Source organism: Garra rufa, chromosome 17, assembly GCF_049309525.1.
Source record: "Garra rufa chromosome 17, GarRuf1.0, whole genome shotgun sequence".
In the NCBI taxonomy this organism is placed as follows: domain Eukaryota; kingdom Metazoa; phylum Chordata; class Actinopteri; order Cypriniformes; family Cyprinidae; genus Garra; species Garra rufa.
The window spans coordinates 6,374,359-6,396,559 of NC_133377.1; the positions used below are offsets into that span (position 1 = coordinate 6,374,359).

Consider the following 22,201-nt stretch of genomic DNA (forward strand, 5'->3'; position numbering starts at 1 on the left):
TTGAGTTTATAAGAGCTTTTATTTCAGATTTCTTATATTATCCTTGTCTTGCATGGACAAAATGTAACAACATGAATGGAAAATTTTCATTTTCTTCTTATTCACTTTTAGCACTATTATGGAAACTATTTGGATGAAACATTTCAATAGACCTTAGTCAGGGTAGCGCAACCGGTAACCTTTGACAGGAATGAAAACAAGTATAGTGTGTTGTTTTAGCTCATCAGCTGTCTTTCAGTAGACAAAATGGCATAAAAGTTTTAAAAATTACACTTGATCTAGGACTTGCCACTGTAAAGGCTATATAGGTCTATCCCTAACTAAGGTCTATTACAACACGATTCAAACGTCTGATTTCAGGTAGTCTTTGTATATGCGCTTCACTCTTGCCAGTTCTCGCTCATCTGGTTTTATACTACCATACCACGGATACCACAGTTCTCCGGAGTTGAGAGGAATTGGGGAAGGGGTTGATGCTACAGCACCATGAGTGTTGGAGTAGTCCTCTTTAGTGTAATCGACATGAGGTAACTGGGCAGAAATTAATCCTTTAACAGAGAATTAAAAAAAAAAAAGCATTATTTCTTTTCATAAAAAGATTTGTTTGCGCACATTGGAAATTAGAACAATACAAAATGTTAATTTACCACAATCTCTAGCCGTTTCAATGGCCTTGTTAAGTAGTTTCTGTTGTTTCATGCACACACCTGAGGAAACAATTGACAATAAAGAGAAAATGGTTATCAGATCATGATCATATCAGAAATGTGACACTTGAATGTAAGAAATTCATTACCGGTTCGAGTGGGATCATACACAAATCCTGTTTCAGGACTAACGAACTGCTGCAACAGATTCACATTCTGCAGAAAAAAGAAATTGTCACAAAGGTAAGTTAAGTTGAAAGAATAACAACATGCAGTAAATGGCAAAACTGATTGCGCTACAAACCAATGTGTTCAAAATTAAGATAATACATTAAAATAATATGGTAAGACACACCAACTTGCAAAGCCAGCTGTTTTGTACAACTAAAAACAGCTGGATGCTGATGAGACTGGAAGCCAGACCCATATAATTTACAAATGGCCACACCCACTCTTAGGGAAAAATGAGGATATACAAGCAAATACCTTTAATAATGTGTCATTTTTACATTATCCATGTTAAAACATGACAGAATCAAAAAACAAACCTTGTAATGGACAATGATGTTTGGATCACGACAGATGGGACAAGGGTTGCCACATATCTTATCTCCTCTCTGTGACAAGACAATCATCCTCATTAGTACAAATATATTGAACTGACAAAAAAAAAATCAACGAAAAACAAATGTGTACTTACAATACAGGTCTTTCTTGTCTTTTGAGGAGGGATGGCCCCCTTGTGATTCCTCCTGTAGTTGGACCACACAGGCTTTGATCCATAGCGCTCAATGTACTCTAAAAAGAGATTTTAACAACATTAAGCATTGTTTACCGCAAATACTTAATTTAATCATCTAATTAATCATTTACCTTCACTTTCTAAGTATTCCCATGGTCTGTCTGAATATCTAGACGGTGTTTCAGCTGAATCAGTGTCATCAGCAGATGATGATGATGATGCTGATGATGATGACAAAGCACGAAAATTCAGACGCAGCACTGGAGCAACACTTGAAGTTAATTTCCAATGACCAATTCTCTGGAATACAAAACGCGTAAATTGTTCGTTAGGTTGGTTGAGGTGTTCGCACGCGAATGACAGCGCTGTAACCGCACAACAAACACATTTCTACATCCTGTATAAAAAAAAAGCATGCATTAAAAATATTTTACCTTTAACCAACCAACCTGTGTTTGAATAGTTCGCTGTAAAATGACAGGAAATGTTCGGCAGATAACTATTCCAATGCGTTGTAAGGAGGCTGCCATTTTGTCTTTGTAGCAAAGGGAAGTTGTTGAGAGGTTAAAGTGTACGGTGACGGAAGTGCGCGTTTATTATCCTCACTTTTTTCATTTTAAGAGATTGTTTTAAATAAATTCAAACAGTTTACCTAGTCAGATATTTCAGAAATCAATGTAAAATGTATTTTTTGGTGAAACCTTTCTTTAAACGATCCCTCATGTTGGTCAACTAACCATTGAAGTTATACTATTACATTTTTTGGTCAATGTTTTGCTTTTCTTTGTCTTATAGAAAAAGTACTTGTGCTTATATAAAGTATAATCTAAATGAATCAATGTTTATATATATGTGTGTGTGTGTGTGTGTGTGTGTGTGTGTGTGTGTGTGTGTGTGTGTGTGTGTGTGTGTGTGTGTGTGTGTGTGTGTGTGTGTGTGTGTGTGATCTTGGGCCAAAAAAACAAAACAATCTTAAGTAGCATGGGTATATTTGTAACAATAGTCAAAAATACATTATGGGTCAAAATTATCATTTTTTCTTTTTCTCTCTCTCTTTTTTTCTTTAGGTGATTAAGTAATGTTCCATGAAGATATTTTGTAAATTTCCTACCATAAATATATAAAAATGTAATTTATGATTAGTAATGTGCATCGGTGAGAACTTTATTTGGACAACTTTAAAGGTGATTTTCTCAATTTTTAGATTTTTTGGCACCCTCAGATTCCAGATTTTCAAATAGTTGTATCTCAACCAAATATTGTCCTATCCTAACAAACCATACCATTAATAGAAAGTTTATTTATTCAGGTTTAAAATGATGTTCGAATGTAATAGGTTAGGTTACAGATTATAAGTTACCCTGTTTAAAATGTAATTAGTAGTGTACCTATTTTAATTACTTTATTAAAGTAATGTAACTGATTACATTTGATTACTTTTTAATTACTTGTCTAAATGTCTAATGAATGTTTTCAACTGTTAAACATTTTGAAACATTTAAAGCAGGCAGGGTTAAGCTTACAGTATTAGGCCTACTCAACACTGATTACTACCAGACTTTCAAAATCCTTCCTCACTTGAATTATGATCATAATAATTGAATTTTAAAGCGTAGCCATCACAAAATCAGACTTTAGCACTTATTTTTACTTTGAGATAGTCCTGAGGTTAAATACAGATTTGAAATCACAAGATATAGTTTAATAGCTATGCTGCTTTTTAAACCAAATCTTTGCATAAAAACAGCCAGACACAAGAACAGTTTTTTCCCCCAAGCCACATCCCACCTGAACCACACTTAACACACCTCAGTACTGGTCATGTGTATCAACTCACAAACTTTTTTGTATATATAGCACATATGCACATTCTAGTTCTGTCTATGGACATCTTTTTCTGTATTTTTATTACCATTGTTATTTATAATTTATTGTACATTCTTTTTTTAATATTATTGTTTTACTACCTTAACTTTATGTATGTCTGCTATGTTTGTACTTTCTGTACTGGAAGCTCCTAACACCAAAACAAATTCCTTGTGTGTGGCAATAAAGCTCTTTCTGATTCTGATTCTGATTCTGATAAGGCAGTCATCAAATAAGCATGTGTCCTAAACTCCTCATACTTTAGAGCAGTCAATGCAATTTGTTAAAAAAATCAATCAAATCTGTATGGGTGTAGAAAATATTTTGGTGTAACCCCCTTTGTAATCATTAATATATTTTTTAAAGAAACTGTAATTTAATTACACACTTTTTCCTCAGTAACTGTAACAGATTTATTTTGTAATTAAATTACGTAATTCTATCACATGTAGTTACTCCCCAACAGTTTATCACTGAAAACACATCCGTCAGGTTTTATGAAAGGAATTAGCATTACATAAATACCTTCTTGAATATACTTATATTATTGTGTGATGTAGAGTATTCCTACATCATTTTTATCTAAAAAATTCCAACAAATAATGATTATTATCTTTGTACAGAAAGCACGTAAAAAAGCACCGGAAAACTTTGTGGGGGATGGGCTCGTCCTTGAACACAAAGAAGGTCGTTTCGAGAGTGTGCGCGCGAGAGGACCGCGTGATCATCAACTCCATGTGCTGAAAGAAACGCCCGAAAGCGCGCACACGCGCCCGGGATGACGCGAAAAACGTCAGAGCTATATATACCGAGTCCCACCCTTCTAGAGCATTCCTGGATTTGTCTGAGGTAAGTGTCACGTCGGAGGACGGCACTCCACTTTTTTGCGATTTAAAGACGATTTTCATCCCAAAGTTCGGCTACCACATCAGTTTTTATCAGCAAAAACGACTTTTTGACGATTATCTGGATTTCCGCCGCCAAATACGCTCTTTTCTCTAATCTCTCTTTGTGCTGTTGTTTCGTTTCAGGTCTGAGTCGGTCTCAGTGAAGATCTGGCGTCGAGGATTTTTCAACTGTGTGCGAAGATCAAAGCCCCAAAAACTCAATTTTTCTACTCGAGTAACGGACATTCGCTTACTACTTTTTTGCTCCAGATTGTTCAAGAAGGAAAAGCTCAATTTCAGCCACCACAATCCCGCCCATTATGCCATTTTTCAGCCAATAATGCTAAAGTCATGACAGTTTACGTTCTCTTAAACTGTTAAAAAGCTGAAAATTGTTGCTGTTAAGCACAATATATTAATAGCAACCCGAGACGCAGAGGAGAGTTATTAATAGTAAGTGTTCTTTCAAACCAATTTGAATCGCAACGACGTAATATCAGTTAACCAGTTGTCTGTGTTGAAAATGATTCCAGATAAAAATAGAGACTAAAAAAATCCTAGCTATATCGAGCGTGGCGACCTAACTGCGCCACGCTTTCTAGAAGCAGACAGCATGCTGAGATAAAGCGAGTGAGAGCTAGCTAGTGTATGAGCTCACACCGCAAAGCCAGAGCAGCGGCTCCAACGCCCTGCTTCTCTTTGTGTGTGAGACGGAGTAATCCTAATGATTATTAAAGTAACGATAAACCATCGAATAATAAGCTAGCCATCGCTGATCATAAGCAATCTGTACATAAAGATTGCCATAGGCAGAGCCAGGAAGTGACTGCATTCAATTGGGGCTTTTTATAAACTGCATTCTTTTCAAAGGAGAGCTCACTGGAACAATCAACGCAATCTGCACATAAAGATTGCCAAGTGGCGCCTGTGGATTTAGCCGAACCAGACTGAAATGCAACATTTTCTTCATAATAATGTCGTTAGGTCTTATTAGTTGGCGGAACTGGATACCGTTGAGCTAGCTTGGTGAAATAAACCTCCCTAGGCAATCTGTAAAAATGCATAGCAGTCTGCCTATAAAGATTGCATTTTTTTGTGTTGTGTGCTTAACGAGTGCGTAGATAGGCTATTATTTGTCTTGTCGATTTTGCTTTAAAATGGCGGACGGGTTGTCCTTTGCTCGGATCACTCGAGGCAATGGTGGCTTTGTTTTTCTCACTGGATCTACGGGAAATACTGTAGTTCGGAACGGCTGTCTCGCGTCGCCATCATCCCCATATACAGCTCGAGGTATCGTCTTAATATCCGTGAGTCGCTAGCGGGGTAAATATAGTAGCACTTTGTAAACGAGCAAGACAAATGGCAGGCGGGGGGACGTAGCCGTTGTATTTTTAAATACTTGTTGGAATTCAAAGATGGCGACCGGGCACCCGTTCTATCTAGCGCAGCGCGTACACGAAGACAAGTGGTTAAAGATAGTAGGCGTGGCTTATCTCCGACTTCAGCCACTCAGGGGAGCCGCTGTCAACTCAGGGAGAGCTGCTTATATGAGAGAGGGAGACTGAAACAGATGGCAATTCAAAATCCCCCTGTGACCATAAATTCAAATTACTGGCCTTTAGTCAGACCAACACTGGATGCTTTGTGTTCTAGACGAGTTCTAACACTAAACCTTTGGGCAGTTTGCTTAAAGATGCCAGCTGTTTATGCTGCACTCGATTAAAAAGTGAAAGTAGGTTACATTGTAGGAAGTGTGTTATACAGTACAGGCTGTTATAAGTTAAAACTGTGTTTCTTCACATCTGCATTTCATCCTAAACCCTGACAGATACAATGTTAATCTTTTCTTTCCAGTGAATGTACAGTCTTGTTGACTTTTTCTTGTTTGTTATGACAACTGTGACGTTTCCAGGAATTGTGTGTATTGTTCCGTGTTTAAGGAGTTCGGTTGTGACTATAAAAAGTTCTTCAACAACAGTGTTACGGGTAAGACAAAACCTGATTTCTCACACGATCAAAAGTGAGTAAATTCTAACTTTTTCGATTCAGCCATTAGTAGACCTTTTTTCACTGTCTTGGAAATTATGTAGAAAATATATTCAGACGTTGCTAAACACTTGCATGCTTAACAGTCGTAAAAATCTATATCCATTCCGTGCATATATCTTTATATTTGATGTGTAATTCGATCCGTTGTTCATTTTCTGCTGTAGCTAGTTGGTTAGTCCCGCCGGTGTCCAGTCGAGTGTGCTGTAGTGTGAGGAAGTGAGAGGAGAAATACTCGCTGTTGCTCCGCGTGGGCAGGGCAAATGACGTGATTGATTCTCTCTCTCTCTCTCTCTCTCTCGACCAGAAACACTCTGCCCTCGCCCTCACCCGTCTCTTTGAAATTGATCAGATTTTTTTTTTATCACTGGCATATGTCCATCTCATTTTTTAAAAGAGTGTATCGTTTTTATTGCATATATTCTACTTTGTTTCTGTATTTTAATATATTTTTTATTATATTTGGTACTTGCATTTCTTACATTGCTGCGTGGCAAATACAATGTCTCTGTATTTGTGCATATTTAGAAATAACCACATGGTGGCGACATACAACTTATAAAGTCTTGTGCTCAGTTGCACAAAACCTAAACCAAAGTTAAACCTTGGGCTCATGATACACAGGACAACTTTTTGAGCAATGTTGCCGGCCAATGTTGTAGTCAGCGGGCAACTAGGTTAGAAACAGGGCCCATGACTGATCTAAAGTCTCCAGATAGAAATATGTTGGGCATTTTCAGTGGGAAAGTGCCCAAGCAACATCTTTTGGCAACATTGCTCAAAAATTGCTCAGTGTATCATCAGCCTTAGTGATAATACACTTATTTCCATAACTTAAGAAGTTTCTTGCAACTGGATACTGATCCACAAGATGGAAAAAAATATTCCAGAGTCTATTTTTTCATTATTTATTAATTTCCTGTGTGTTTTTTTTTTTAATGTATTTAACATTTTTGGCCAAAAATATGACAATATGGACAAAATTTCCAACATTATTGGGCTAATATAGATTTAATATGTAATATTACATTTTGAAGAAATATGTAGTTAAATACAGAAAAAAATATAATGAGGTAATAGACTCACAAAGGCACTTAATTTTTTTTTACCCACCTAGTGGTTGTAGATTTCTGTATACCTAAGACATAAAACATAAAAACATAAATAAAAAGGTACTGTTTAAAATGTAAAACCTGAAGTATGTTAAATATATTTGGAAAATATTTAAAACTTACTGTTTAAAATTAATGTACACATTGGATCCATTATTTATATATATATATATATATATATATATATATATATATATATATATATATATATATATATATATATATGAGGTTTATTTGCAAAAACAACTTTTTTTTACATTTCAAAAAATATATTTTTTTGTTTTTTATTATGTTATGTTTTTAGTGTGTTTTATTGTGTTAGTTAGCTGTTATTTTTATTTAACATTTAATAACCCAACTGCAGTTTGATTGCGGTTAATTGGAATGCACAATGAAAAAACAATGAAAATTGTTAAATTAGTTATCTGTTTTGCAAATCAACTCTTCATGTATTTATTTGGTGCTTTGTACTTATTGCATTTGTATTGTATTGCAAAGCATTAAGGTGGGAAACTGGTAAGGTTAGTGACAGGTTTGGTAATATGGTTAGGGTTACAGAAATTATTACGTGCAGGTATTTTTAAAATATAAGTACAATGTAAAACTGTATGTACACAATAAGTGCATTTTATCAAATTAGTAATTTAAGTGTTAAAATTAAATTAAGAGACACTACATATTTTATATCCAACCCCATAGTAATGACTACTGTGAATATGAAGTCTTTGTAATCATTTTTCATGTTTTAAGTTTTTATAATGTAAGTGTACCTTATATACATGTAAAGGTTTTGGTTTGTAAGTGTTTACAAACATCTCATTTTATTATAGGGTCTTTCATTGATGTTAGGTTATAGACAGATGGATCACAGCAGTGTCTAACAAGGAAGGAAGAAATTATATTAATGCCAGAGTCCCTGTGTGCTCACAGCTGCCAGTGTGACAGCGCTTTACTGATAAACAAGAAAATCCAGTCAATCATTTGAACACTCTTACTGTTGCCTCCCTAGTTTGTCTTGAAATACTCCTCATATTAGTTGTACTACATTTGAACTTCTGCATAACAAGGGTTACCATTATAAAGCAATTTTTAATTACTAATAAAAGAACTTGTAAAAACTGTTTAACTCTAAGTGCATTCTCAAATTTCAGTTTTGTCTGCTCTTTTCTGCTCTTCTCATTTAAATGATATAGTCATCTGAATGCACATTACTGATCACAGCCGTTATATTTTATATGTACCATAATCAAGTCCTTTGTACCTGTGATGTTTACTTTGTTAATGTACAGTGTATATATAAAAAGCAGGTGGGTTTATGATGGTGACATTACACTTTTACGTTTATCTTTCGTCATTTCAGATTATGAACTGAATTATACAGCACTTACATAACCAATCATCCAGCTTGAGTTTCTCTTATAATTAAATAAGTGACAGACTTATTCAATTACACTAGAAACTGGAAGATTGGTTACATGAATGTTGTATAATTCAGTCTGTTAAACTATAATAGTTGCACCAGCTGCCCCTTTATAGTAGTTTAGTAAATATTGACAGCCAAACAGGCTTCATATTAAACATTTTATTTACCAGGAAACATTCTTTGTGGTGAAAGTATGATATTTATTTTTTTGGTATTCCAAAAACTTCAGATATATTACACAAATTGTGTGATGAAACATGAATTTGAGAATCAGCTGTTGTTTGAAGTAGTTGAAGACATTACTTTTTTACCTTCTGCTGTTGTGAACAGAATAGGAACATCTTGTTCTGTGTTTATGATTGTACTTGTGAATTCAACTCACATTAAGTGTGAACCAGAAAACTTAGTCAGTACAATATATATAAAAACTTCTAGAAGTTTCTCTCCATTCTTGGAGTGTGTACATGTGATAGCTTTGGTAGTCATGTGACCGTTTTTGCTCCCAATGTCTTTGGCATTTGTTGTTTCCAAGTTCAGATCCACAGTCGCCTTGGTAAATGTACATTAACAGAAACCTTTGAAAGATTAAGCATTGTCCTTGTGCTGTTCCAGTGAGCTCTCCTTAAGTGCTATCATCTCATTATTTAAGTATTGATTGGGTGATTTTATGCCATATCCCAGATTCTCCCCAGTGGCAAAAGCACATGAATAACCAGTGTTTTCTTTCTCTCTGTCAGTAAACAGCTATGGCCGTGGGCCCGGTGGACCCCAGAGAGGTGTTGAAAGGAGTTGAAGTTCTGCTGGGAAAGGATGGAGAGCTACGAAGCCTTGAGGGAGTTCCTAAAGTCTTCAGGTGAGATGCTCTTCCATTTTTGTTTTCTGCACACCTTTTCAAAAGCCAATAACTGATTGTATTTCTAACATATTTTCTCTCTTTTCAAACAGTCTCATGAAGGCCTCGCATAAAATGGTCAGCAGATGCATGTATCTGAACATCTTACTGCAGACGAAATCACATGATGTGCTTAATCGGTAATCGAGTAATAGACATTATTTTTCCATCAGTTGGAGCCTTTTTGTTTTCAAGGTTATGTTTAACTCTTTCTCTTGCACTTAGGTTCATTCGAGTTGGAGGATACAAGTTGTTGAACTCTTGGCTCACCTACTCAAAGACCACTACCAACACCCCTCTGCTGCAGCTCATACTGCTTACCCTGCAGAAGCTTCCCCTGACTGTGGACCACCTCAAACAGGTACTTCACCGCACCACAGCCCATAAAACTCACACACATGCCCCTGTAGTCTTCTAACACCTGTTCTCTGTCTGCTTCTTTCTCTTCTTCTAGAACAACACAGCTAAGCTGGTGAAACATCTGAGCAAGAGTGGTGAGACAGAAGGTAGGAGCACATGTTGCGTGAATCAATGCCAGACAGTCTATTTAATTTCTATCTAGAGCTCAGATGTGAACTTTGTGGCTTCTGTTTGAACTCTGTTTCTTTTTCTCTCTCTCAGAGCTGAGGAAGCTGGCGTCAGTGCTGGTGGAAGGCTGGATGGCTATTATTCGCTCTCAGAGCGTTTCCAGTGGAGCGTCTCCCAATGGTATGGTTTCAATTTTACATTGTCTTTCGTGTCGCTCTGGTTTTTGTTAAAGTAGACTTAATGTACTTTTGACGTGAATTATTGGCAAGTGTGGTTCCCATTATTGGCGAATAACCCAACTCTGTTTTCTATCAGACAAGAAACGGAAAAAGGAGGATGGAAAAGTGCGTCCAGAGGTGAAGCCCCGAGAAAAGGTAACAGAGGAGGAGAAGAAGAAAGACAAGCCAAAAGCTTATGCGCCAAGTCACGCCAAAATCCGCTCTACAGGTTAGTCACCAATGATGTTTTAGGTTTATTTATGCAGTATTGTAGTATTTATTTATGTTTTAAAATAGGTTTTGTTTGTATGTGTTGATATTTATTATAATTTTGCTTTTTATTAGCTTTTTTTTATTCCTATTTAACTTTTTATTTATTTTTTATTATTTTTTTTTAAATTTTATTTTAGTTTTAGTACTTTTAAATGTACTTATTTCAGTTAGTTGTTTTTTTACTGTTATATTTATGTATATTTATCTATTTTTAAACACTATATACATTTATCAATTTTAATAGATTTTTTTTCTCAGTAACATTTACAACTGGTTTTAAAAGTTCTTAGTTTTCATTTGTATTATTTTAGTTTTAGTATTTTTTTTGTATTTTTTATTTTAGTACTTTTAAATTTATTTATTTTAGTTAGTTTCAAAGGCACCATTTATTGGTTTTTGGTTTCAATTTAAGTTCAGGATTTTTTTCTTATGTTTTATTCTATTTCAGCTAATTGAAATAGAAGCTAATCGTTTATTTCAGTTACCAAAAAAGATTTTTTTTCTTTTAAATTAGCACTGTTAAACACAAAATCATGTTTATATTGACAGTTATTTTGTGTGTATTTTTTTAATACATCTTTTATACATGGTTATGTTTTTTTTTCATATTTGTAAAATATTTTAGCCATTTTAAAACACTGTAAATGATTAATGACTATATAGTTTAGCATTTATAATAGATTTTATTGATTACATTTTTTTTCTTCGTAACATTTACACGTTTTCATTTTTATTATAATTTTAGTTTTTTTCCCCTTTATTTATTTTATTTTTTTAATTAGGATTTGTTGTATTCCTATTCAATTCCTTTTTTTTATGTTTTTAATTTTTTTTTTTTTTTTTTACTTATTTTACTTACTTGCAAAGGCAACATTTATTTTTTTAATTCAATTTAAATGTAGGATATTATATGTTTTATTCTTTTTTAGCTTTATTTTAGTTACCGAAAACATTTTAATTAGTTGTACTTTTAAAAATAAGCACCGTTAGTCACAAAATCAGGTTTATATTTATGGTTATTTATTTTATATTTTTTCATATAGAGATTTTTAAAACCATATAAATGATTGATGTCTTTGTAATTTCTTATTTATTAACTTTTTTTTGTCTTGTTTTAAAGTTCTTGTCTCATAAACACATTTTCAAAAATGACCTGTTTAAATTTACTCTAAACATTGTGTCTTCAGGTTTGGAGGTGGAGAGTCCAGCTCCAGTTCCTGTAAAGAAACCTCCCACTGCGCCCCAGCTTGGAGACAAATACAACATCAAACCAGCTGTTCTTAAAAGACCAAGGTAAGTGGACACTCCACTTCCTCCTTGCAAATACCAAGCAGTCACATGTAATCCAGGAACCCTCCTCATTTGTTTCATGATTTGAATGAATTTGAATGCAGTTTTACTTCTGAGGATTTGAAATGAATCATTAGACTCTGACTTTGTTCATTCAGCACATCTCCAACCGACGCGCCACCAGTGGAGAAGAAGTACAAGCCCCTTAACACCACCCCCAACTCTGCCAAAGAGATCAAAGTCAAACTTATACCCGCACAGCGTGAGTATGCCCATTCAGCAACTGCAATACGATTATAATAATCTGCAAAAAGAGAGTAGCGTTTCCCCTCTGACTGGTGCTTAATATCCATCTCCCTTCCTTTTTAGCAATGGAAGCCACTGGATTTTTGGATGCCCTCAACTCAGCTCCAGTGCCTGGCATCAAGATCAAGAAAAAGAAACCAAAAGCAGTCTCCCCTACCTCTAACAAGGTGTGCTACACCAGACAACCCTCATTTTTGTTTATGCTATGGATTTTTATTTGTCCGAAATCACAAATCCATTGACTCTTTTCATTGTCTTGTGCTCCACAGCCTTGTCCGTTTGACAGCAGGCCGCAGTCATACTCGGGCACACAGGCCAAACCGTCTTCCCCTGAGACACCCTCATCTCAGACACCTCCTCATGAGAACCAAGAACTGGAGCAGCCCGGCACACCCGTGCCCACCGAGGACCCCGATGCAATGGAAACCGGTGAGTCCAGTCGCATAAAAATTGGCCACATCCTCACTAAGAGCTACGGAAACCTAAATTAAAATATCTATTTTGTGTTTTAAGGTGATAAACCCAATGCTCTGGCTGAACCTCGTGGTGAGGAGGAGACTCTGACTAAGAAAGGAAAGAAAAAGAAAAGTGTTCGGTGGGCGGAAGAGGATCATCTCAAAGAATACTTCTTCTTTGATCTGGATGAGACTGAGAGAGGTAAAGAGAGGTTTCTTTACTTAGACTAGGATTAAAAAATTTGAGATCTCTTTAGGTGAATATGTGAAACATATGAAAATACTTTGTTAATAATCATTACTCTTTATCCCACAGTAAACGTTAATAAAATTAAGGACTTCGGCGAGGCGGCTAAACGGGAGCTGATGATGGACAGGCACACGTTTGAAATGGCTCGCCGTCTTTCTCATGATACCATGGAGGAAAGGGTGCCCTGGACTCCTCCACGACCTTTGACCCTCGTAGGCAGCCTGGTCATTCCTGGTTCCAGCAGCAGAGAGAAGATGATCCAGAGAGACCGAGAGATGGGCATCCTGCAGGAGATCTTCCTCAGCAAAGAGAGGTAGGACAACGCTCTGCCTTTTCATGTTTAGTGATTGCATGATGTAGGCTGGGAATCCATATGGATTTGACAAATTATTAGAGTTTTTGTATTATTTGCATGTTATATTTTTTATAAAAATAATAATTTTCTTTTTTTATATTGTTAGTTTATTGGATATATACGGATTAAATAAATGCAGCCTTGATGAGCATAAGAGACTTTAAAAAAAAGTTTTTAAATCTTATTTAAAACTTTTGCACAGCATTTTCATCTCTTTTTTTTAGATTTATTTTTTTGTACTTTTTTTAGTTAACATTAATAACTCTGGCATTAATAATTCTTCTACATTTATAAATAAAGCAAATATGGTTAGAAATTTACATTTTGTGTTGTCTTGATGAGCTTTAAATGGACATATATGGTTTGTTTTCCTCTCTGCAGTGTTCCAGACAGTCCTCATGAGCCAGACCCTGAGCCGTATGAGCCCATGCCTCCTCGTCTCATCCCACTAGATGAGGTAAGACAGCCAATTATCTTTTTAGATGCTTTCCACTTCAGTTTTTTGACATTTAGTATGAAGTATGAGATGTGGTATGTTTTATTGACCTCTGTTATTATGTGGTGTCGTAGGACTCCAGTATGGAGGAGAATTTCATGGAGGCCGGTGACGCTGCTGCCTCTGGTGGCTCTTCAGGACCTAATGAAGGCTCAAAGCTTCCTCCTGTTCTTGCTAACCTCATGGGAAGTCTGGGCAACAGCGGCCGCAGCCCTCAGGCGCCAGGCAGCACCCCACCAGCCAGTAATAACCCCGCTGTTAACGTGCAGGAACTGCTCACATCTATTATGGTGAGACAAAATACATATCTATATGTTATTTCCCATTAGAATGTGTAAAGGCTTTGATTTTAAGCATTTCCTCTTGTTTCAGGGTGCTCAGGGATCTAACCAGTCTCCAGAGGACCTGATCAAACAGCCTGATTTCTCAGATAAGATCAAGCAGCTTTTGGGCTCCCTGCAACAGAACCAGAACCAGAATCAGAACCAGCCTGCCAATGCTCCACCAAGTACGTGTTTTCTCTTTTTCAGCTGTTGCAGTGTTGTGTTGTTTATATAATATTGTAATATTAGCTTTTTTATGTTTTGAGTTTTCATTTTAATTTTAGTTACTTTAATATTAACTATTTATTATCCTGGACCACAAAACCAGTCATAAGTAGCACAGGTATATTTGTAGCAATAGCCAAAAATACACTGTATGGGTCAAACTGATCAATTTTTCTTTCATGCCAAAAGTCATTAGGAGTAATTATTAAGTTATTAAGTCAAGATCATGTTTCATGAAGATATTTAGTAAATTTCCTACTGTAAATATAAAACTTAATTTTTAGCAATATGCATTGCTAAGAACTTCATTTGGACAACTTTAAAGGCGATTTTCTCAATATTTTCATATTTTGCACCGTCAAATTCCAGATTTTGAAATAGTTGTCCTATCATAACAAACCATACATCAATGGAAAACTTATTTAGTCAGGTTTCAGATTACGTATAATTATAAAAAATAACCTTATGAATGGTTTTGTGGTCTAGGGTCACATTTTATGTGCTTTTTTAAATTCGCTGTTAGATATATTTTTAACTTTTAGCTTTCATTTATTTTTATTTCAAGTTTAGTACTTCAACTACGTTTGTTATTCCTATTCTCCGTTTTTTTTATTTATATTTTATTTTATTTTGTATTTTAGTTCATCAAAACTATTTGCTATTTTATCGTAACTAATCATTTTTAGTCATTTTATTATGATTTTATTTATTTTTATTTGGGTTTATTTTATTCATTTTTTTATTTAGCTGTATATTTTATTTATAGCTAATAGCAGAACTATTTACTATTTTATCAAAACTAATTATTTTTAGTAAGTTTATGTTCTTTTGTGATTTTGATTTTATTTTAGTATATTAGTTTTATTAGTTTTTTTATTTAGCTTTAATTTCTTTCCATTGTAGTTTAAATAATGATAGTACTTCAATTTAGTTTATTATTACTATTCAAATTTTTTAATTTATATTTAATTTAATTTTTAAAAAATTATTATTTCATAATGTGATTTTTGATTTATTGTAATTTTTAGTTTGGTTTATTAATTTTATTTAGCTTTAATTTATTTTATTTCAGTTTTAGTGTACTTATTAGTACTTATTTAATTTCAGTTTGTTCACAGTCAATATTTCTAGTTAAGTTTTGGTTTGTTTTTCTTTTTTTTTCTGCTTTATTTTAAATAAGTAATTTTTTAATGTACTTAACAGCTTTAGTGTGTGTGTGTGTTATTTAATATATTTAATTTATTTCAATAAACTAAAATTATGAATAGTTTTAGGTAACCAAAACAGGATGAACAGCTACATGATAGTTAAGCAGTATATTAAACATTCTCTTTCTCTCTCACTTCATAGTGAATACAGGTCTGCTGGGCCACGGCCCCGGCCCCGGCATGAACATGAACAACATGCCGATGCCCATGAATGGAGGTTTCCCTCCAAACAAGCCTCCTGGACCACATTTCAACCATCCTCCACCTCCCCACGGCCACGGCCCACCCTTCAACGCCGGCGGCCCACGCATGATGGGCCCTCCACCCGGTCCCCAGGGCCGCGGAGCGGACAACGGCAACTACTGGGGCGACGACTCCATGAGAGGAGGCCCACATCGGGGAGGACACTTCCACCGGGGGAGAGGGAGAGGAGGAGACCCGGGTTTTAGAGGACGAGGGGGACGCGGAGGACCACGTGGAGGACATAACAACATGGGCGGTAAGTTTTGAACACCAAACACTTTAAACGTTCCAATTTCCATTTCAAATGAGCTTGTAAGCAAGAACTTCTTGTTTCTTGTTTCACTCCAGACATGTCAAAGAGGCCGGTGTGTCGCCATTTCATGATGAAGGGAAATTGTCGGTATGAAAATAACTGTGCGTTTTACCACCCCGGAGTAAACGGACCACCGCTTCCTCCCCAGCACGGACACTAACACACGGAAAGCTGCTGTTCTTCGAACTCGCCACTAGTGGGCAACAGGACTCAAAACGAGCCTCGTGTACAGTGACTGAATCAGGGGATGTTTGCGTCTGTGACCGCACAGTCCTACCTGCTTTCTCCGACTGTACAACTGCCTCATCAGGATCTGAACTTTAATAGTTTCTTCTCCATTTTACACATCTGGAAAGCTGAGAAGATCTGAGATCCTCCATGAAGAGTCAAACAGTGATTAAACCCATTACTTGACTTTGTGGCCTACATGTAAATAGCGATTTTCCTGGAGATAGTGATTGAGATGTGTACATTTTTTATTGTGATTCTGTGTACCACTGATCTGACTGCTAAAGATTGTACTACATAACCACTAGGACAAGATGTAAATAATGGTCTTCAGCCAGTGGTCTACAGTTACCTAAGCTTCTCCTGGTGTCTAAAACCTTAAATTATAATTTTTGCGTAATGAAATTGACACTTAGAGCACAGAAATTTTATTTTAAGGTTGAATTCAGTCCCTCTAAAGTTGCCGTACTGTCCAGTGTTTTATTTTCAGGTTTCTATTGAAGAGGGAGAAACCGTCTAAACTTCTATGAAATGTGTAGATGCTTTCAACTTTACAGGTTTTCGGTCAGTTGGCATGAAAAGTGCCTCACACATGGTCCTTCTTTTTTGCAGTCCTGGATATTTAGTTTCAAAAATGCACTGAAACGTATCCACGAATTGGCATTATGTTCACTTTACACCCCAAATTCGAGGGGTTAATACTATTCAGAACCATACTTTTGGCACAAAATACAACAATTTTGAAATCCCTTTTGAATACTTGAATTGATCCGTTGTGATCCTAGCCTGCTTAAGAAAAATCAGCTCTCGTTCTGTGTAGTGTGACAATCAGGAGAATTCGTGATGATTTGCTACTTGATGTTAATGCTCTGGTTTGATTTGCTGTGCTTTCATGTTCTCATGCTGACTCGTGTGGGTCTGTCCTGCTCTATCAGTGTTCAACTGAGCCTAACCTGGGCTACAAACCACTATCGAGGCCAAATGTATTCAGGTGTTTTCTGTGAAAACAGTGGCCATTGTCTCTTGTGGGACTTGATTTTCTTTTTTTTTCTTTTTTTTTTGTTGGATTCACTATTTTCCCATGATTTTATTTTGATACAAGTCAGATGTTTTTTTTTTTTCTGTGATTGTTGGAGAGATGTCTATGTGTCGGAGCGCCGCATAAACACAATAAAAGGCACATTCAGAAATGTAAGGTGTTTTTCTACATGTAAATTAATAAACGTTACGAAATTTACCGGAACGTGCAGTGTTTTCTCAAATTAACTTTTATTTTCATAGCAGCTGTTAATATATTAAAAACACTATGCTTCTTAAGTGACTTACATTGTCTGACTATAACACTATTGCCTGATTTTGCTCTATTTCATCAACGAAAATAGTTTGAAATGAAGTCACAGCTGTTTTGTTTTATAAATGAACCTGCGTTTTCAAACAAATCGAGTAAGTCAATGATTCAATAACCCATTCTTCATTCCTGAATGAAGCAGCCGTTTGAATTAATTAGTTGAATGAATGATTTAGTGATTAAATCAGTTGACTTGCCGCCACGTACTGGAAGTTGTAATTTTATTTTCAAAAAAAGTATCCATCTCTTTTTTTTTTTTTTTCAATTTCTTCAATCCGGTTCACTCTTGGCTATAAGGAAATAACAAGAAGAATAACAACGTGCAGTTATGGATAAAACTGTTTGCACTACAAACCACTGTTTATAATTAGGATAATACAATAAAATAATATGGTTAAACCAATTTGCAATATCAAACCGCAAAATGAGCTGTTTGTACAGCTAAAAATAGGTGGCTGCGGATGAGACCGGAAGCCAAACCCATAAAATAATAAATCGAAATTATGACTTAAGTCATAGTTATGAGATAAAATGTTGAAATTATGACTTAATTATGAGATACAAATTATGACTTAAGTCATAATTACAAGATAAAAAGATGAAATTATGACTTAAATCTAAATTATGAGATACAAATTATGACTTAAGTCATAATTACAAGATAAAAAGTGAAAATTATGACTTAAAAAGTTGAAATTATGACAAGTCAAAATTATGAGATAAAAACTTGAAATTATGACTTAAATCAAAATTATGAGATAAAAATTATGACAAATAATTACAAGATAAAAAGTGAAAATTATGACTTAAAAAGTTGAAATTATGACAAGTCAAAATTATGAGATAAAAACTTGAAATTATGACTTAAATCAAAATTATGAGATAAAAATTATGACAAATCATAATTACAAGATAAAAAGAAAATTATGACTTAAAAAATTGAAATTATGACTTAAAAAGTCGAAATGATGACAGTCAAAATTATGAAATAGTCGAATTTATGACTTAAAAGGTTGAAATTATATAAAAGGTGAAATTATGACTTAAATCGAAATTATGATTTAAAGTCAAAATTATAAAAAATCGAAATTATAACTGTCAAAATTATGAAAAAATTTAAATGAAATAAAAAGTCGAAATTATAACTTAAAAGGTTGAAATTATGAGATAAATGTCAAAATTATAAATCGAAATTATGCCTTACTTAAATCATAATTACGAGATAAAAAGTTGAAATTATGACTTAAAAAGTTAAAATTATGATTTAAAGTCAAAATTATAAAAAGTCGAAATTATAACTGTCAAAATTATGAAAAAAAAATCGAAATTATGACTCAAAAGGTTGAAATTATGAGATAAAAGTCAAAATTATAAATCGAAATGATGCCTTAAGTCATAATTACGAGATAAAAAGTTAAAATTATGATTGAAGTCAGAATTATGTTCTGCTGTCTGTAAATGGTATATGCTTTATTAATAAGGTGTGTATTGAAAAGTCATCATTTTGACTTTGTAAAATTATAATTTTGACTTTTTAGGTCATAATTTTGATTTATCTCATATTTATGACTTAAGTAAATCATAATTTAGACTTCTTATCTCTAAGTCAGAATTACGATTTTATATTTCGTAATTAAGACTTAATTAATAATTTTGCCTTTTTTAAGTCATAATTTTAACTTTTATCTTATAATTGTGATTTACAGTCATAATTTTGACTTAGTAAGTCATAATTTCGACTTTTTAAGGCATTCGTTTTTTTCTTAGGTGGCGGAAACAGTCTTCCATAGATATTTGACTACTTAAGGTGATTTAAAGGGGCATTTTTTTAAACTTTGTAATGACATTTTTCTATTTTTTTAAGTATGTCATCTTTTATGTCAAATTCCAAAATGTCTATTTATAATTTTTTTTTTACATTTGTAATTAAAACAACAGAATAAGAACAAGTAAAATACAAAGAAGTTACTAATCATATGAAATCAGTATTAACAAAATTCATTTGTACCACAGAAGAACACAAAAGTGGCTTGTCTGTGTATTTTCAGACATTTAATGTGGCATAAGTGTAATTAAAGTCATGAATTCATGTTGAGATTAACGTTTTAAAAATAAAATTTTGAACACCCTTTTCTTCCTGTAAGAGTGGACGTGGCCATTTGTAAATTTTATGGGTCTGGCTCCCAGTCTTATCTGCGTCCAGTTATTTTTAGCAGCACAAAACAGCTCGTTTCGCTGCCTTATATTGCAAATTGACATGTCTTACTATATTATTTTAATTATGAACACACTGGTTTGTAGTGCAAACAGTTTCACAGTTTACTGCGCGTTGTTATCCTTCTCGAACCGGAAATCTCACCCATAGGCTTACTTCTTTGTTGAAGAAAAAGGTGGATACTTTAAAAAAAACTAAAACTACCAGTAGGTGGCGGCAAATCACAGATTTTATTACTGAATCATTCATTCAATTGATTCTTTTGAATGGCTGATTCATTCATGAGTGAGGCAAGTGACTGTCTTTATGAATTTTTACTAGTAACAATTCTAATTATAGAGCACTCTAAATCAATATTTACTAGTAATAATTTCAATTAGAGAGCTCTCTACTTCAGGTTTTAGTAACAATTCCAATTAAAGAGCTCTACAAATGAATTTTTACTAGTCATATGTCTCCATTGACTTCCATTTATTTTTAATTACAGCTCTACAACATAATTTTTACTAGTAAGAATTTCAATTAGAGAGCTCTACAACTGAATTCTTACTAGTAACAATTACAATTAGAGAGCTCTCAAAATCAATATTTACTAGTAATAATTCCAATTACAGAGCTCTCTAATTCAGGTTTTACTAGTAACAATTCTGATTAGAGAGCTCTCTAATTTAATTATTACTAGTAAAATGCAATTACAGAGCTCTATAATTAAATTTTTACTAGTAAAAAACACATTAAAGATATGTTTAATTGCAGAGCTCCGTAATTGAATTAAAGAGCTCTCTAATACTGTTCTTACTAGTAAAAACTGAATTAGAGAGCTCTGTAATTGGAATTATTACTAGTAAAAATTGATTTAGAGAGCTCTCTAATTGTAATTCTTACTAGTAAAAAATATGTTGTACAGCTCTGTAATTAAAAATTAATGTAAGTCAATGGAGACATAAGACTAGTAAAAATTAATTTGTAGAGCTCTCTAATTGGAATTTTTACTAGTAAGAATTGAATTCTAGAGCTCTGTAATTGGAATTGTTACTAGTAAGAATTGAATTAGAGAGCTCTAATTGGAATTTTTACTAGTAAGAATTGAATTATAGAGCTCTCTAATTGAAATTATTACTAGTAAGAATTGAATTAGAGAGCTCTGTAATTGGAATTTTTACTAGTAAGAATTGAATTATGGAGCTCTGTAATTGGAATTGTTACTAGTAAGAATTGAATTAGAGAGCTCTGTAATTGGAATTTTTACTAGTATTGAATTATAGAGCTCTCTAATTGAAATTATTACTAGTAAGAATTGAATTAGAGAGCTCTGTAATTGGAATTTTTACTAGTAAGAATTGAATTCTAGAGCTCTGTAATTGGAATTGTTACTAGTAAGAATTGAATTAGAGAGCTCTGTAATTGGAATTTTTACTAGTAAGAATTGAATTATAGAGCTCTCTAATTGAAATTATTACTAGTAAGAATTGAATTAGAGAGCTCTGTAATTGGAATTTTTACTAGTAAAAATTCCAATTACAGAGCTCTCTAATTCAATTGTTACTAGTAAGAATTGAATTATGGAGCTCTCTAATTGAATTGTTACTAGTAAAAATTGAATTATGGAGCTCTCTAATTGAAATTGTTACTAGTAAAAATTCAAGTACGTCGAGTAGCGCATAGTATATTTTAGGCTAAAACGGCTTGCCATACCCTTAATAATCATTAGTTTTCACTCATCTTAGTTCATGGAAATCAAAGAAGCTCTTATTTACATCCTGTCAACACTTTATTAATGAAAGGATTCGTGAGCTTGCAGAGCTCAGCACTGAACAAAACGGAGTGCATTCTGATTAACATTGCAGTCGAGGAATTAAATGCGACTAAAATGGTCGCACTTAATGACCACTCTCTCCCTCAGTGTTTGCCTTTTTAACTTTTAAATGCTTCATTGTTTGATTATGTCAAACAGGGTTACGTTAGGATTCTACGCAATCACACTGAATTTTCCTCCCCCTCTTATGGTAGTCCGGTAAAATCAGTAACAGTCTTGCGGCGGAGCGTTTGTCTTCCTGTCTGTGAGATCCGTGTTCTCAGGGCGGAGTCGGGTGCAGATGGCCGCTGGAGTGTGTGTGATAAGGAGTGGCCTGTGCACCCAACCCTCAAGGACAAATATTGACTTCTGCTTCATAGAATTTCTGCCTGCATGCGAGGTGCAGGATGAATAAATTAGAGCTAAGGACACCTCAGCAATTCATTCATCAGGTGTAATATTCATTTAGGTTTTTTTTTTTTTTTTTTTTACAAACTTTCAGTGTCCTTAGCTACTG

General features: G+C 34.2%; 2 protein-coding genes across 3 annotated transcripts; one reads left to right on the top strand and one right to left on the bottom strand.

Annotated features, from left to right (window-relative positions):
- On the bottom strand, positions 1-1,942 carry mrps18b (mitochondrial ribosomal protein S18B). Of its 2 annotated transcripts, none has more exons than XM_073821891.1 (7): positions 1,824-1,942; positions 1,521-1,689; positions 1,348-1,445; positions 1,196-1,264; positions 797-863; positions 648-707; positions 1-548 (listed from the first exon to the last, which is right to left on the bottom strand). In XM_073821891.1, exons 1-7 carry the CDS (start codon positions 1,917-1,919, stop codon positions 343-345), a joined length of 765 nt encoding a protein of 254 aa, XP_073677992.1. In that variant the 5' UTR covers positions 1,920-1,942; the 3' UTR covers positions 1-342. The 2 variants fall into 2 exon arrangements, with proteins under 2 accessions (XP_073677992.1, XP_073677993.1); XM_073821892.1 differs by having other exon boundaries at positions 1,839-1,936.
- A 2,316-nt stretch (positions 1,943-4,258) lies between these two features.
- ppp1r10 (protein phosphatase 1, regulatory subunit 10) lies at positions 4,259-17,563 on the top strand. Its single transcript, XM_073821886.1, has 18 exons — positions 4,259-4,595; positions 9,461-9,576; positions 9,669-9,755; positions 9,841-9,976; positions 10,070-10,121; positions 10,237-10,323; positions 10,459-10,590; positions 11,822-11,927; positions 12,083-12,186; positions 12,294-12,397; positions 12,500-12,659; positions 12,744-12,887; positions 13,002-13,248; positions 13,672-13,747; positions 13,861-14,076; positions 14,159-14,294; positions 15,685-16,041; positions 16,134-17,563. Exons 2-18 carry the CDS (start codon positions 9,470-9,472, stop codon positions 16,256-16,258), a joined length of 2,376 nt encoding a protein of 791 aa, XP_073677987.1. The 5' UTR covers positions 4,259-4,595; positions 9,461-9,469; the 3' UTR covers positions 16,259-17,563.
- The last annotated feature ends 4,638 nt before the right edge of the window (positions 17,564-22,201 follow it).

What these genes read in the sequence shown, in the direction of transcription:
- mrps18b (XM_073821891.1), bottom strand. Translation starts at nt 1,919, where the DNA reads ATGGCAGCCTCCTTACAACGCATTGGAATAGTTATCTGCCGAACATTT. An exon ending in AGACAAGAAAGACCTGTATT is followed by an intron (nt 1,265 to 1,347) that starts GTAAGTACACAT and finishes GTCTTGTCACAG; the next exon opens with AGAGGAGATAAGATATGTGG. An exon ending in GTATGATCCCACTCGAACCG is followed by an intron (nt 708 to 796) that starts GTAATGAATTTC and finishes TTGTTTCCTCAG; the next exon opens with GTGTGTGCATGAAACAACAG.
- ppp1r10 (XM_073821886.1), top strand. Translation starts at nt 9,470, where the DNA reads ATGGCCGTGGGCCCGGTGGACCCCAGAGAGGTGTTGAAAGGAGTTGAA. An exon ending in CAAGAGTGGTGAGACAGAAG is followed by an intron (nt 10,122 to 10,236) that starts GTAGGAGCACAT and finishes TCTCTCTCTCAG; the next exon opens with AGCTGAGGAAGCTGGCGTCA. An exon ending in CAAACTTATACCCGCACAGC is followed by an intron (nt 12,187 to 12,293) that starts GTGAGTATGCCC and finishes CTTCCTTTTTAG; the next exon opens with CAATGGAAGCCACTGGATTT.